At 40.2% G+C, this 14,755-nt stretch overlaps 1 protein-coding gene across 10 annotated transcripts in view; it reads left to right on the plus strand.

Annotated features, from left to right (window-relative positions):
* The window catches only part of wdpcp (WD repeat containing planar cell polarity effector), a 142,667-nt gene that overhangs the window by 32,018 nt on the left and 95,894 nt on the right, over positions 1–14,755 (plus strand). For 7 of the 10 annotated variants that reach the window (XM_078230436.1, XM_078230443.1, XM_078230442.1 and 4 more), the window contains 6 exons: positions 2,071–2,115; positions 2,685–2,735; positions 4,071–4,141; positions 4,393–4,452; positions 6,070–6,184; positions 7,819–7,952. In XM_078230436.1, coding sequence (XP_078086562.1) covers positions 2,071–2,115; positions 2,685–2,735; positions 4,071–4,141; positions 4,393–4,452; positions 6,070–6,184; positions 7,819–7,952 — 476 coding nt within the window. Of the gene's footprint in view, positions 1–2,070; positions 2,116–2,684; positions 2,736–2,863; positions 2,898–4,070; positions 4,142–4,392; positions 4,453–6,069; positions 6,185–7,078; positions 7,143–7,165; positions 7,251–7,818; positions 7,953–14,755 lie in introns of those variants that run through there. The other 3 variants (XM_078230444.1, XM_078230446.1, XM_078230445.1) reach the window with 3 other exon arrangements.

Genomic DNA, 14,755 nt, shown 5'->3' on the forward strand with positions numbered 1-14,755 from the left:
CCACTTGGGTCTGATCACTTAACTTGGCACAAGTAGCAATCAAACCTAGGATCTCCTAGTCAATAAAACTCAACCATAAGCTACTTTTGAGACAGCTTCACTTGCGAAAGTTGTCATTTCATAGCATGAAGTAGTTCTTTGGTTGTTGATCTAGAATTACATCAGCATGCAATAGTTAGGCCGCATTTGAAATATAATGTTCAATTCTGATCGCCACACTACCAGAAGGATGTGGAGGCTTTGGAGAGGGTACAGAAAAGATTTACCAGGATGTTGCCTGTTTTGGAGGCATTAGCTATAAGGAGAGATTGGAGAAACTTGGTTTGTTCTCACTAGAACGACGGAGGTTGAGGGGCGACCTGATAGAAATCTACAAGATTATGAGAAGCATGGACAGAGTGGATAGTCAGAAGCTTTTTCCCAGGGTGGAAGAGTCAATTACTAGGGGGCATAGGTTTAAGGTGCGAGGGACAAGGTTTAAAGGAGGTGTACGAGGCAAGTTTTTTTACACGGAGGGTGGTGGGTGCCTGGAACTCGCTGCCGGGGGAGGTAGTGGAAGCAGATACGATAGTGAGTTTTAAGGGGCGTCTTGACAAATACATGAATAGGATGGGAATATAGGGATATGGTCCCTGGAAGGTAGGGGATTTTAGTTCAGTCAAGCAGCATGGTCGGTACAGGCTTGGAGGGCCGAAGGGCCTGTTCCTGTGCTGTAATTTTCTTTGTTCTTTGATCAGATGGGAAATTATTTCAGGCTTTGAGGAGGAAAAAAAGGCAGAAAAGAAAAATTATGAAAAGTTTAATAAAAGAAAATGCTGAGTTATGAACCTGTCCCATTTACCAAGGGTTGTATAACTTTGTAAAATTCCAGTTATTTAAAAAAATTATATATGGTGGTTTAGATGTTCAAGCTAAATCATGTTCCAGGGTGTTCATGAATCCAATCTCTACACATTCAGGGGACGATTCTCCCATCCCACTACGCTGCTTTTGTAGCGCAGCGGGCCGGGAGACTCTAGCGGCGGCCATTTGGCGGGCTCCCCACTGGGCGCTACGGCCTCCACACATCTCCCAGCATCGGCTTTCCAGTGCTGTCAGCTCCGTGCCAGAAATCAGCGCGGAGCTGCATAATATATGCAAATGCTGATTTAACTATATTTTAAATGTAATTAGCGGGCCCGGGACTAAAATCTCCGGGACGGCTAGGTCTTTCCCCTTTGGGCGTGGGGAGGGTGCCCCCTGGGCATTGGCATCTTGGCAGTGGCAGTCTGGGCCCCTGGCGCTGCTGCTGATTGGGCAGGGCATCTGATAGGGGCGATTGGTGGGGGTGGGTTCCTGCTGCCATTCTGCATTCAGGCTGAATGACAGACAGCGAGACCAGCGATCAGGGTCAGCCAGCAAGGGGGGCGTCGGGGCTGGGTCTGATACGTCCAGGGGGCCAGCAATTAAGCTGTGGGGGGATTGCACGGCCGGCAATGCGTGGGTCATGGGGCTGGCCAGCAATCGGGAGGCTGGCAGACAGGGGCCACTGCGCATGCACCAATCTCCACTCTGATAGATCAGTGCATGCATAGTGGCTCGCTCAGCGCTATGCTGCCGGCCTCTCCAGCACTAATAGGCCCCGCCCCACTGACCTTTGAACTGGTTCATGCCAGTGCACTCAGCAGTGCGCAGAGTGGGGGATTCATTTTGAAACTCCCGCTGAAAAAAAGTGGGATATACTCCAGTTTTTAATCTTAGAATTATCTTGGGAGAATCGCCCCCTAAATGTTTTAAGTTAGGCTTGTAGAGGGACTTGAGGGTATATTTGCATTATTGCAAAATTCCCATTGTTAAGTTCTCAGGTTTTGGTTTGTTTAGGTCTTTCAAAGAGTTAACATTAATAAGTTACCATTACCTGAGAAGTTCTCTGTTTTTGGAAGCTACTTTTAAAAGAAATGCACTACTTTTATTATATCCAAACAGAAACAGCTAAAATTCTTGACCTTTTAATCTCAAAATAATGTTTAATTTCAGAATGTTTTGGCAGCTTTTTAAATTTTACTTCTTTTGTTCAAAATCATACAACAGATACAGATGTTGGCACCTACCAATACTATGATAAGAAAGAAGCAGGTAGGCACAAATTCATATTGATGTGTTACTTTGCTAAAAATGTGCATCATCTTAATGCAGTTAAATACTATGTTCCATATTTAAACACCAGAAATCCAGCAGAGGGCATCTGAATCCAACTGATATGAATGCAGAAAAGTGGAGTGCCTTTTGTCATTACTGGCTGAATTACGAAGAACATTTCTTAATCTTGGGAGACTGTTTGTTGGTTTGTTGTCTTGTATCTGAGATTGTTTCTTGTTCCAGACCAGGTTAAAGTGGAGGTCTGTGCGTGCATCTTTTGGGGATAAAATTCAACTTTGAAAAGTGCTAAGATGCACAATGAATTAGATGTTGCGTTTAATGAGTAATCAACTCATTACTGGGCACACTCTCAAAGTTAAATTTCAGTGCCTTTTTGTCAAGTGTGGTAATGTCCCTACACAGACTCTGCTCCTATTCTGCATTTGAGATTCACAGTATTATAACACCAGCCCACCATTTTAGTTGCAAAGGTTTTTTGTGTTAACCTGCACCATCATTATAAATAATTTGTGTATTTTAATTTTTCTCATCTTAAATCCCTTTAGTTCCACCATTGGACTGCTGTTACCTAGAGGAGAAGCAGCATATGACAGAGGGTGAGTAATATGTTGGTATGACTGAATGTCATTTAAGCTCTTCATAATCGAAGTAAATGTTCTTCCATTGTTTCTAGCAAGCATGAATCTATTTCCTCCACATAATTATCACAGCCTTTCTTCAACAGAGAGCAGAGGAAAAAAGCAAAATGCGGACAAGTGGTATGTTGAATGCTAGCAGTCTAGTGTTTCTGTTCCCCTTGGAAACATGCCTTCAGATGTAACATTAAATATGCAAGTCATATTTTTATTGAGCCCTTCAGCCTGAATATTTTTCTGAATTAAGTAAAAAGCAAAGAATCTACAGGTTGAAGATTCGCCTATCTTAATAATTTCTTTCAAGAATGGAAACGAGCACTTTTTAAATAAATGACTAACAATAATAAATAGGATTGAATGGTATTTAATAGTTTTGAAACATCCCATGAGTGCTTTCCTTCATTCCAATTAGCAACATTTAACACGTAACTACACCAAACATGACCTTCACTAATAAGTGATGATAGCCGCTAATAAATCCAATAAGGAATTCAGGAGAAACTTCTTTGCCAAAAGAGTAGTGAGAATGTGCATCTGGAACCCCAACTGGTGCCTGAAACTCACTGATAAGAAACAGATGAGGCTGGCCATCTAATTTTGCTTGGTCTTGCCACTAGTTGCTTCGGTGCAGGCAGTGTGCACTGAGCTGGGAGCATTGTGTGATATGGGTGTGAGCCAATTTTTAGGCCCATGTTTCCAAGCCATACATTCTCCAAATTTATTTATTAATTTTGGATATGAGTAGACATTTCTTAAGCTTTAGAATTTCCAATAAAAATGGAATGTATGGTCTCCGAATTCTGCCCTGCTTATACACCGCGTTACAACTAAAAATCATTTTCAGCTGTATAATATGCTGGTAAATGATAAATTTCCAGATTGTTTGAGCATTGATTCATAGAATCATACAATGCAGAAGGAGGCCATTCAGCCCATTGTTCCTCTGCCAACTTAGTTTCAGTCCCCTGCTTTCTCCATAGTTCGTAATATTTTTCTCTTCAAGTATTTATTCAATTTAGAAAATTGCTATTGAATCTGCTTCCAACCAACCTTTTAGCAAGTTCATTCCAGATCGCAACTCATGTTTAAAGAAAAATCTACTTATTTCCCTGGATTTTTTTGCCAATTTGTCCTCTGGTTACTGATTTTGTTATTTACTGGTTTTATTTGATCATTTGGCTTTTTACTGGTGTCTGACAAGTTCAGCTTAAATATTTGTGCTATAATAATGGAATGAATTAGGTCAATGGTATGATAGAATCCTCATTATAATAAAAGATTCATTTTCTTTGTCAGCTCGAGAATACTTGTGGACACCCAAGAATAGACGCCCAGATAAACTTCGAGACACTCTCAAGGAGTTTGAGGTATCTTCCTAGTTACAAAGTTGGCAGTAAACAATTATACTTCTTTATTCATCTTTCAGCAACTTTAATTTTTGTAAAGGATCAGCCTGTACAAAGATCATAACCAGCCTCTAGTGCAGTGGCATGTTCTCAAACAGTTGCATCTTTGTTTTCGAAGTATGCTAATCTCTTCTGATTGGAAATCAGAAACACTTTAACCATTGGTGACAACATATGCATCTGACATAGCCATCTGTGTTCTTGTCCTTCAGGAGTTACTGCAGTGCAGTCGTTGTGTGCTGAGCAAATGGAAGAGCAAGAACTTTTGTCAGGTATATACTTCAACAATTATTTTGGGTTGTTAATTTAATTTAATTGAACCTTTCCAGCTTTGGCTTTACGGTTACAAATAATACAATATATATAATGATGAGAAACATATATAATGGTGTCTTTAAAACATCATATCAACTAAACTATCGAACTAATTTATATATGCAATGGACAGCACATTTATTTTACAAAGGCACCCAAGTATACATTTTGTTCACCCAAAACGTGAACTTATGAAAAATGTGCACTTAATTTAATTCTGTCCACCAAAAAGTTTTTAAATATTTTACCAATTCTGGCAGAATATGTTGCTTTGGTATATGTCATTCTCCAGCAAGAATCTTTTCTGAATATACATGATTATGAAGCGGAACAGTAAAAATACACAATTAGTATTAACTTTTTGGACCATACTACAGATGTAAAATCAGAGAAGGTAGTGGAGAAAAAAAAAGTAAGGTCCCAAAACAGGGAATTGGAAAGGAAGAGGTCCCAAGAAGACAGTCCAGTTAAAGGACAGGAATCTGAAACCGGTGCTGTTAAGTGAAGTTGAAAGTAAGGCACAATGGAAAAGACTGTCAATTAAAGAGACAGAGCTGCAGGGAGCAGACTGGGAGCAAAGTGAGCTCGAGAGAAGCCAGAAGATTCGCGGAGGCAGCCAAAGATTGGTAACTGCTTACTGCAGGCCTTTGGAACAGTGGTGTTCTGCTTGGAATGAACAGATGTATGAAAGTGTGCATGGAATGTGAAGCTCGAATGCATGTGAGATCCAGGGGAAAGGAACATTGGAAGGAGAGATTGAAACCCTGGAGGTAGATTCTTGTCGAAGACATCCAAATGAAAGCATTGATTGGAAGAGAATTCCAAGGCAAATTCTTCAAACCTAGAGATTGGAAGCCCTTGTGAGAAAGACAGTTTCAGTGAAATTGATTGGCTCATAGTGTGACAAGTGTCAGGGCTGAGGGGAGTGGTTGATGAGAAATCCATAGAACCTGCTTTGGTGGCATTTGTCACTTTGTATTGGAGTCTGGTGTGTCCAGCCATTGTTCATCTATTAGTTTACATGTACAACATAGATATTGTATATTGTGTTATCTTTACAAATTTGTATGTATCTGGGAAGGTTTAGTTGGGGTGAAAGAGTAGTGTAATTTGACTCATTTACTGGTGTTTATATTGAAATCATCACAACCTTTTTGTCTCTGGTATAGTTAATCTTTTCTTGTTTAGTACATGTTTTATTCTTTTGTTAAACGTTCATCAGCAGGCTCCTGTGAATCTGTTCAGAAGCTTCCCTCCATGGTTTCTAAGAAAAAGACGTTGGTCTATCAAGCCAGTTTCCACTTTGGGATCTAACTTGTCCAGTAGTAACATCAGCTGTATCTTTATACTATGCGAAGGCCTACAAATTTTCATTACTTTTAGTCTATCTCATTATCCAAAATTTAAAAAGGAATCCCAGATGTTGAACACTCAGTTTCATATCATAGTGTAAAGCCAACTGTGATAGACCTGCAAACCCAACTTGAAAATGCTTAATGGTGATTATAAAGAATGTATTATCTAACATGATGCTTTCAAAGAATACACGTAACATCATGTCCTGTCTATTTCAGCTTTTCTTTGGTTCAGGTGTACTAGTGTCATTAAGCCTTTCTGGGCCACATCTGGAGAAAGCCATGATCGACAGGACCTTAGTGGGGAGGCTCATCTCCGACACCATCAGTGATGGTAATTGTATCCACGTGAAAATCAAACATCTAAATTAACAGTGACAGATGAAAAATGATGTGGCAATGGATTTACTAATTACTCTCACTCGAGACTTGTAAAAACAACAAGTAACTGCATTGTATTGTCATAGTTACAACCTTTCAGTTATAAATTATGAATATGCTTTTGTATAAGAATCTTTCCAGATCTTATTTTTTAACACATATTAAATCAATTTCTAAAAGTTTCACCTTTCTTCAACAAAACGACTCGCGGTCACGTCAGTTATGGCAGATTCTGGAACACAATAGTCTCTTTAAACCCAGTATTGGATACTGTAAACACAATACCACTACTTTTTCACTTAGTCTTTGAAATATTGTATGCAACGTCAGGAACTATTTAAAATCCAATTAACAGCTACTGCTTTTTGGGGAAACATTTTTCTAAAATATCAAAGCAATTTAGTTTATTTTAATCAAAAAGGCCATTCTGCCCATTTGAAAGAGCTATTAAATTAGCCCCTTTCCCCATTCTTTTCCTATAAAACAGCACATTTTCCTTTTCAAGTATTTATCCAATTCCTGTTTGAAAATTGTTCTTGAATCTGCTTCCACTGACCTTTCTGATAGCATATTCCGAATAATAATAACTGTATTTATAAAAAAAACTCTTCAAATCTCTTTTGCCAATTATTTTAAATCTGTTTTCTAGTTACTGATCTTCCTGCCACTGTTCAGTTTCTCCTTATTTGCTTTATCAAAACCTCATATAATTTTGAATTATTAATTTTGAACTATTGCATTTATCCTTAATTTTCTCTGTTTTAAAGAGAACAATCCCAGCTTCTCGAGTCTCCACATCACTGAAGGCCTTCATCACTTTCTTTAGAATTTTCTTTCTTTCTTGCGTATTTCAGAAGGTTGGCCTTGTAAAAATTTTTTATTTTGGCAAATACCTTGATGTAACGACGCAGGTATGTGGCTCACATACGTTAATCATGCACCGTTTTTAATCAATAATCGATAAACTGTAATGAACAAAGTTTTCCTGGGAGTGAATATAATAACAATTCAGGCAAAATGTGAGTTTTCCCCCTCTCGAACATAAATGTTATATGTCACTATGCAAACGGTAACAAAGCAGATTTAAGTTATGGATAATATTTTTCTGGCTGTTGATATTGAGGTAATGTTTGAGTTAGGCCACCTCTGTAATAAATGTTCTTTGCTGCAGCTTGATTGCTGATCCTGACATTTGACTGGGCAGTACACTAAACTGTAATGGTGGTAATCTGATAATAGATGTCAGCTGTCCTAGCATTAATTGCCAAGTGGTAGAGAAGACCAGCTTCTCTTGGCTTCTCATCACCAGTGGCACTAACACAAACTGCCTATTCACTATTCACCATTTTTTACCACTGCCAAAAACTGATTTTGCACCCAATATTTATATATCACTGCCAGAAGACATAAACTTTGCCAGCAATAATGTATTGGTGGGCTATGGTGTTATTGCCAGGAAGCTGAAAGCAGTGTTTCTAAGGTTGGTAAAGTTATTAACTTTAGAACCAGATTTTAGATGAGTCAGACTGTGGAAGAATATAGAAACTAAATGAATTTCCTGGTTTTAATCTTTTTGCTTTTGTTTAGCTCTACTTGCAGACAATTTTATGATCATGGCTTTTCTGGAGACCAGCAAACTTTGCTTTGTCCAATTTGCAAAGAAACAAAATTCCCCAGATGTGGAGCGAAGAATCGAAAAGCTTTCCTCTAATGAGCTTAAGGTATGTGCAGTTATTCTGGAGAATTTTTCCTGTATTGACTTCATTCATTTATCCTCTATATCCCATCAGGCAGATTGTCCACTGGTGAAAATCATTGGGAGGGTGTCCCGCCAGGGCATTATACTCTCCAAAATTATGTAAGAATTGTTAGCTCTTCCCATTTGTACCAAGTATAACATTATATAAGCAGAGACAATCTGCAATAAATGTTTCATTTAATTTTGGTGGAGAAGTTTCTGGAAACAATATTTTGGGACAAAATTAATAGTTGCTTAGACAAATGTGCGTTTTAAGGAAAGCCAGCACAGATTTGTAAAGAGCAAATCATGTTTAACAAGCTTGCTGGAGATTGAACAGATAACAGAGAGGGTTGGTGAAATAATACAGTTGATGTGGTGTACGTGGACTTCCAAAAGCCATTTGATAAAAGTGCCACACAACAAACTTGTGAGCAAAGTTACAGCTCATGAAATAAAAGGGACAATAACAACATGGATTTTTAAAAATGCAGAGTGTCAGCGAACAGTGGTTGGTGAATAGATGTGTTTTGGTCCGGAGGAAGGTTTGTTGTGATATTCCCCACGGATCACTGTTTATCTTTCTGATATATGTTAATGTCCTGGATCTTGGTGTATTGGCATAATTTCAAAATTTTCAGATGATGTGCAACTTGGAAGCATTGTGAACTGGGAGGAGGGTGGCACGGTAGCACAGTGGTTAGCACTGCTGCTTCACAGCACCAGGGACCCGAGTTCAATTCCCGGCTTGGATCACTGTCTGTGTGGAGTTTGCATGTTCTCCCTATGTCTGCGTGGGTTTCCTCCGGATGCTCCAGTTTCCTCCCACAGTCTGAAAAACCTGTTGGTTAGGTGCATTGACCTGAACAGGTGCCGGAGTGTGGCGACCAGGGGAATTTCACAGTAACTTCATTGCAGTGTTAATGTAAGCCTTACTTGTGACTAATAAATAAATAGGACAGTGTAGAACTTCAAAAGTACATAGACAAATTGATGGAATGGTGGACAGGTGGCGCAATGAAATTCAATGCAGAGAAATATGAACTGATTCATTTTGGTCGGAAGAACTGGAGAGACAATACAAAAAAGAGGGGACAATTCTAAAGGGGTGCATTAGTCATTATAGGTAGCAGGACCTATTGAGAGTGTGGGTAACCAAACATACAGTATCCTAGGCATAGAGTACATAAGCAAAGAGGTTATATTAAACCTGTATGAAACACTGGTTCAACCTCAACTGAAGCATTGCATTCAGTTCTGGACGCCACTCTTTCGGAAAAATGTGGAGGCATTAGAAAGAGTGCAAAATGATTCATGAGAATGGTTCCAGCACTGAGGAGCTTCGGCTACATGGATAGATTTGGAGAACAAAGAACAAAATAAATTACAGCACAGGAACTGTTCGGCCCTCCAAGTCTGCACCGACCATGCTGCCCGACTCGACTAAAACCCCCTACCCTTCCGGGGACCATATCCCTCTATTCCCATCCTATTCATGTATTTGTCAAGACGCCCCTTAAAAGTCACTATTGTATCCCCTTCCACTACCTCCCCCGGCAGTGAGTTCCAGGCACCCACCACCCTCTGTGTAAAAAAACCTGCCTCGTACATCTCCTTTAAACCTTGCCCCTCGCACCTTAAACCTGTGCCCCCGAGTAATTGACTCTTCCACCCTGGGAAAAAGCTTTTGGCTATCCACTCTGTCCATGCCTCAATAAAAGTCCGATCCGGGCGCTCCATCAGTGAGGGTTAGTGAGGAGGTAAGTGCATAGCGTCCGACGGCTAAGTTGGGACTTTTCTCCTTGGAGAAGATATTCAAAATCATGAGGGATCTGAACAGAATAGGTAGGGCGAAACCCCTCCCATTGGTGGAAGGATCGAGACCCAGAGGGCACTGATTTAAGGTAACCATGCTGGGGTGTGAGCTGTTTGCTATTGCCGCTGTGCAGGGTGGGTGAGGTGCCCCAGGTTGGGTGGGTTGCCTCTGGGTACCTGACCTCCGGATGCAGTCCCTAATTCGATGTTGACTGCCTTCACGCCAGGATATTCTGTTACAAGCTGCCTGAAATCAGTCTGGGGATAATGTCATCCCCGAGATATTTCATCATGTTTTTCAGTGCGGTTCAACTTCAAAATGCTACTACAAATGTGCATTCAACACTCTAATCCTTGTGCATCCTCTCATGGGACTTTTCCTTCGAAGATTGGATGACATTTTTCAAGGGAATTGGCCTCCAGAATTGAATTGTTTTTCACATCTAAAAAGCAGAAAACTCTCGTTCAGACACTGCCTCACCTTTCATCGGAAGACGTTGGTCATGTTAAAGAGCATACTGAAGATATGACCACAAGAAAGCGTGGCTCTTTCCCATGGCCTGCCAGTCTTCCTGACATCTATGTCTCCAAATCTAGGCATCAGCTCCTCTGTTCTAAGATGCCAGACTACCTCTATTGAATTGCTCTGAGGCATGCAGGATCTTCAATTTCTTCCAAATTCTTTATCTCATTCAGTACCCTGGACAGGAGAAGGTTTAGAAAGCTCCAGCATCAGTTTTGTCTAGCTTTAAGCAAAGTAAGTTTAACAATTCTAGTGTACTACCAAGGCGGTGTACTTTATTTGCTCATTCATGGATGCCATCATGAAAGTTACAGTATTAATGAATTATGGAAATTCCCCCAGAATACTTGGGAAAGAGCATATATAATTCCAGGTAATTCACAAATGAGGATGATTGCGTATCACATGCACCCTGGGTAATATCTATGCTTCAGTTACTGGCTCAGATGTAAAGTTTTTTAAAAAAAGGCTTTTTTCCCCCTTCTTCTGAAGATGCTCATTTCTTAAATTGGTTAAAGTTTCACCCTGTCAGATTCCTGTTATCTGTGTAGACTTTGAAGCTGGTTGTTTATAAGCTGTGACCACACTGGGAAGAGAACAGTGGGATTACATCTGATACAAATATGGATGCAGCTTGGTAGGACCTGGAAACCTGACTGTTTCCCTGCCCTAACCCAACTGTGTTGAGTAAATGGTTGCATCCCTACTGCTGTCCCAGCTAACTCAACATATTCAAAGTTGATTGTGGAATCCCCAAGCCTGTATAGCTCAGTTAATCAGTAGGTAAACTTGCTGAGTCACGGGGAACACAATTATTAGCTGTGAAGAGGAGTCATACGGACTCAAAACTTCTCAATACATCTGCAGTATTTTTCTTTCATATTAATATTATTGTAATAGTTACACCAGACATATTGCTTACAACATTATTGTAATACTGGGGAATTTCTCTATCCTACTGGGCGAGTTGAAATCTTAGATGTCATGGGAAAGTGTGAGAGAAGGGCTGTTTTAAGAGGTAATTGTCTATTATCACACAACATTGTGTGCAAAGGTGCTATGCAAAAACAACTTGTTATTTGTCATACTCCTATAGGTTCTGATTTCCCTAATTTTTCCCAAGTAGCTCAGCTCAGCTGAGGTGATGGGAAGGAGTCTTACAGCAGGTCGCTGTGGCCCAGGGCTCAGGAACTCGGGCTTTCCTGCTTCTGATTACTAGTTGCTTATTGCTGCTGTAAACCTATGTATCTAGAGTCAGGTACAGTTAAAACAAAATCCTGTTAACTTACTGATGAGATTTATATATGATGGAGAGCTACTCTGGAGAGGTAACTGTAGCTCAGTTTATTTCTATACAACCTCTTCAGTCAAGTGCACATACTATTGGTAATTTAATTTGACATGCCATTCTTAAAGTATACTCAACAGGAGTTCAATATTAAATTTTTAATCATGTAACTGGTATTAATTCTAGTGCACCAAGTGAAAAACTGTAAGTCCATTTGTCATGGTTTGAAATTATATTGTGTACTTGTAAACACAAGTGTTCAACACATTGGGCTGAATTTTGTCAGGGCAACAATTACCTGGAAAATCATGGCAACCCTGCCTTGGCCATTTCAGGAAGCAGCAGCCAGATTATGTGGCAATTAGACAGCTAATGAACTGTCGTCAAAGCTCCAGTCTTTTAAAGAACACAATCCGGTCGTTAGTTACCACCCAACAGGAGGATTGGCAGCTCTTTGGTCCCAGCATCACCACCAGAAATAGTGGCTACTGCTAGACTGCACACAGCTGGGAGAAGCAGCATGGAGGCCACCTGCAGTTGGAGGTGAGTGGGGTCAGGGTTGCTGGGGGAGGAGTGGGGTGGCACGGTGGTTGATGAGGCCCAATCACAAAGTGCCAGTAGAGGTGGGAATGAACTGGCCACTTAAGGACCACAGTTGGCCTCTGGGCAGGAAGGCTATCCTCCACCTTTCCCACCAGTAATAACATTCCAATGGTGTCAAGAAGGTGACGGACGCTCCACCTTCGACCCTCCCTCACCATTTTATTGCCACCTACCTCACCTCCCAAGCTGCTCCTGAGGGCCTCATTAAATTCTCTCATTCACTAATTTTCTTATCAGCTATTAACAAAAAGATTTTAAGTGGGTGATGTCTCAATTAAAGTAGCAGAAAGCTAAATGTGTATCTTTAAGCAATATTGAGAAATATTTACATTAATACTAAGGGATGACAATGTCGATGCCAAATTTCCATAATTAGAATCTCACAGTTGCCACCCATCTGCTGAGACTTGCTGTGGCGTAAGTTACTCGGGGGACACAGCAGCAGGCGATAACATAAGTTCCAGCTTCCAGTCATTTACTTCAGCCACTACTACTGTGAGACCAAGAGGCAACAGTAAGATTATATTAAATACAGTGCTTATTCTCTGAATTAATTTATAATCCATCAACAATATTTCCTTTCTGCTTTCTGGAATTTGCTTGTGGCGTGCTTTTGCTGAAAATTTACATTTTAGTTATGCTTAGTTATATTGCTATATCAATACCGTTTAATAATTAGAGTATTATAGATTTATCCTCTCGATATTGAATACTATAATTGCAGTACAAATACTCTTCTAATTCAATGGTATGGTTTTGTTTCAGTTTCGATCAGTTTATATACGTGTCATATTAAACCTTTTCTGATGAATTAATAAAATAGTCAAACAGGTTATTCCTGCTGCCTCCTTGCTAAAGAACTGAGAATAGGTACCTGAAGAGGGCACTGTTATAAATCATGAAGGATAGCTTGTCTGGTTTCAAGTTTTAAAAACATCGCTTCAACTACAAACCTTGTTGATCACTGCAAGCTTCCAATTCAGGACTATGTGCTCAGAGTGAGTAACAGACAGATCTGGGTTCTGCAGCCCTATCACACTGCAATCACAAAAATCAAAGCAAAATACTGTGGATGCTGGAAATCTGACATAAAAACAGAAAATGCTGAAAAAACTTAGCAGGTCAGGCAGCATCTGAGGAGAGAGAAACAGTTTATGTTTCGACTCCGTCTGACTCTTCAGAGTTGAAGAGAGATAGAAATGTGATGGGTTTTAGATGCTGTAGAGCAAAATAGAAGGTCAGAGACAGCTTGGAGATCAGGAGAGATTTGAAAAAGTTATCATGGATACAAGACAAAGGGAGTGTTAATGGTAGTGTTAAAGAAGATGCTAATAGTGGCATAAAGGTAAGAAAGCAGAACAAGGGTCAGTGCCCTGTGAAAGCAAGACATAGCAACAAGTTGCAGATGTCCCTGTGGGGGGAGAAGATTGGGGGGAAAATAACACTTTTAAAAGGATCGAAATGAAGAAGGTAGTTGATGGTCTGAAGTTGTTGAACTCCATGTTAACATGCACCTTGCAACCACAAAACACTGACTCAGCACAGGAGGGCAGGTAGTGTATATTGAGATAAATAATACATTGCCTGTCCAAGGAGATATAGTTCTTTTCTTGAGTAACTTCCAACACAGAAATACTAGAGAAAGGGACTGCATTCTATACATGTGTCCTGTATTCCATAATTAGATATACTTTTGCTTTTGTGTAAATGAGCAGTAATATTGTTTAGGGATAGTTGTCACCAATAACCACAGCAACTTGAATTTATATAGGACTATTAATGTTCCATGGCACTTCACAAGACTGTTACCAACATTGACATCGAGCCACATGAGGAGTTAGTAGAAAACGTGAACAAAATCTTGGTCAAAGAGTTAGGTTTTAAGGAACATTGTAAAGGAAGAAAATAAGTTGTAGAGATTTGTAGAGGGAATTCTAGAGCTCAGAGCTCAAGCAGCTGAAGGCACAGCCATCAATGATGGAGCAGTGAAAATTGGGATGAATTGGAAGAGCACAGAGACCTTGTAAGGTTGGAGGAGTTCACTGAGATAGGGACAGGTGAGGCCATCAAGGGATCCAACATAGATCAGCGAGCACAGGCATGAAGGATGAACAGGACTTGGTGCGTTAGTATGCAGGTTGCAGAGTTTTGGATGAGTTTGTTTAGAGAGGGCATAAGGTGAGAGGCCAGCCAGGAAAGCATGGGAAAAGTAAAGTAACAAGAATGAGAGGTTTCAGCAGCAAATGAGCTGAGACGAGGGCTGAGTTGATCCATGTTACTTAGTTGGGATTTTGTGATCTTGGTGATTGGCAGCGCCAAGGAAGGAGGATAGAGTTGGCGGTCAGGGAACAGTTTTTTTTACCTCATTCTTAAAGTTACAAAGCCATTGCTCAGAATGGACCAGGCAAATCCAAGTCCATTCCTTGCTTGCTTCACAACCAAATTCAAATTCCAATTGAATCCAATTCTAGGTCCCCACAAGAGAGAAAAACAAGATCCAAGCTGACGTGATAAGGCACCCCATCTTGGGCTTGATCCAATGCTTGTTCTTAGCCAA

Source organism: Mustelus asterias, chromosome 15 (genome assembly GCF_964213995.1).
Source record: "Mustelus asterias chromosome 15, sMusAst1.hap1.1, whole genome shotgun sequence".
NCBI classification, from domain to species: domain Eukaryota; kingdom Metazoa; phylum Chordata; class Chondrichthyes; order Carcharhiniformes; family Triakidae; genus Mustelus; species Mustelus asterias.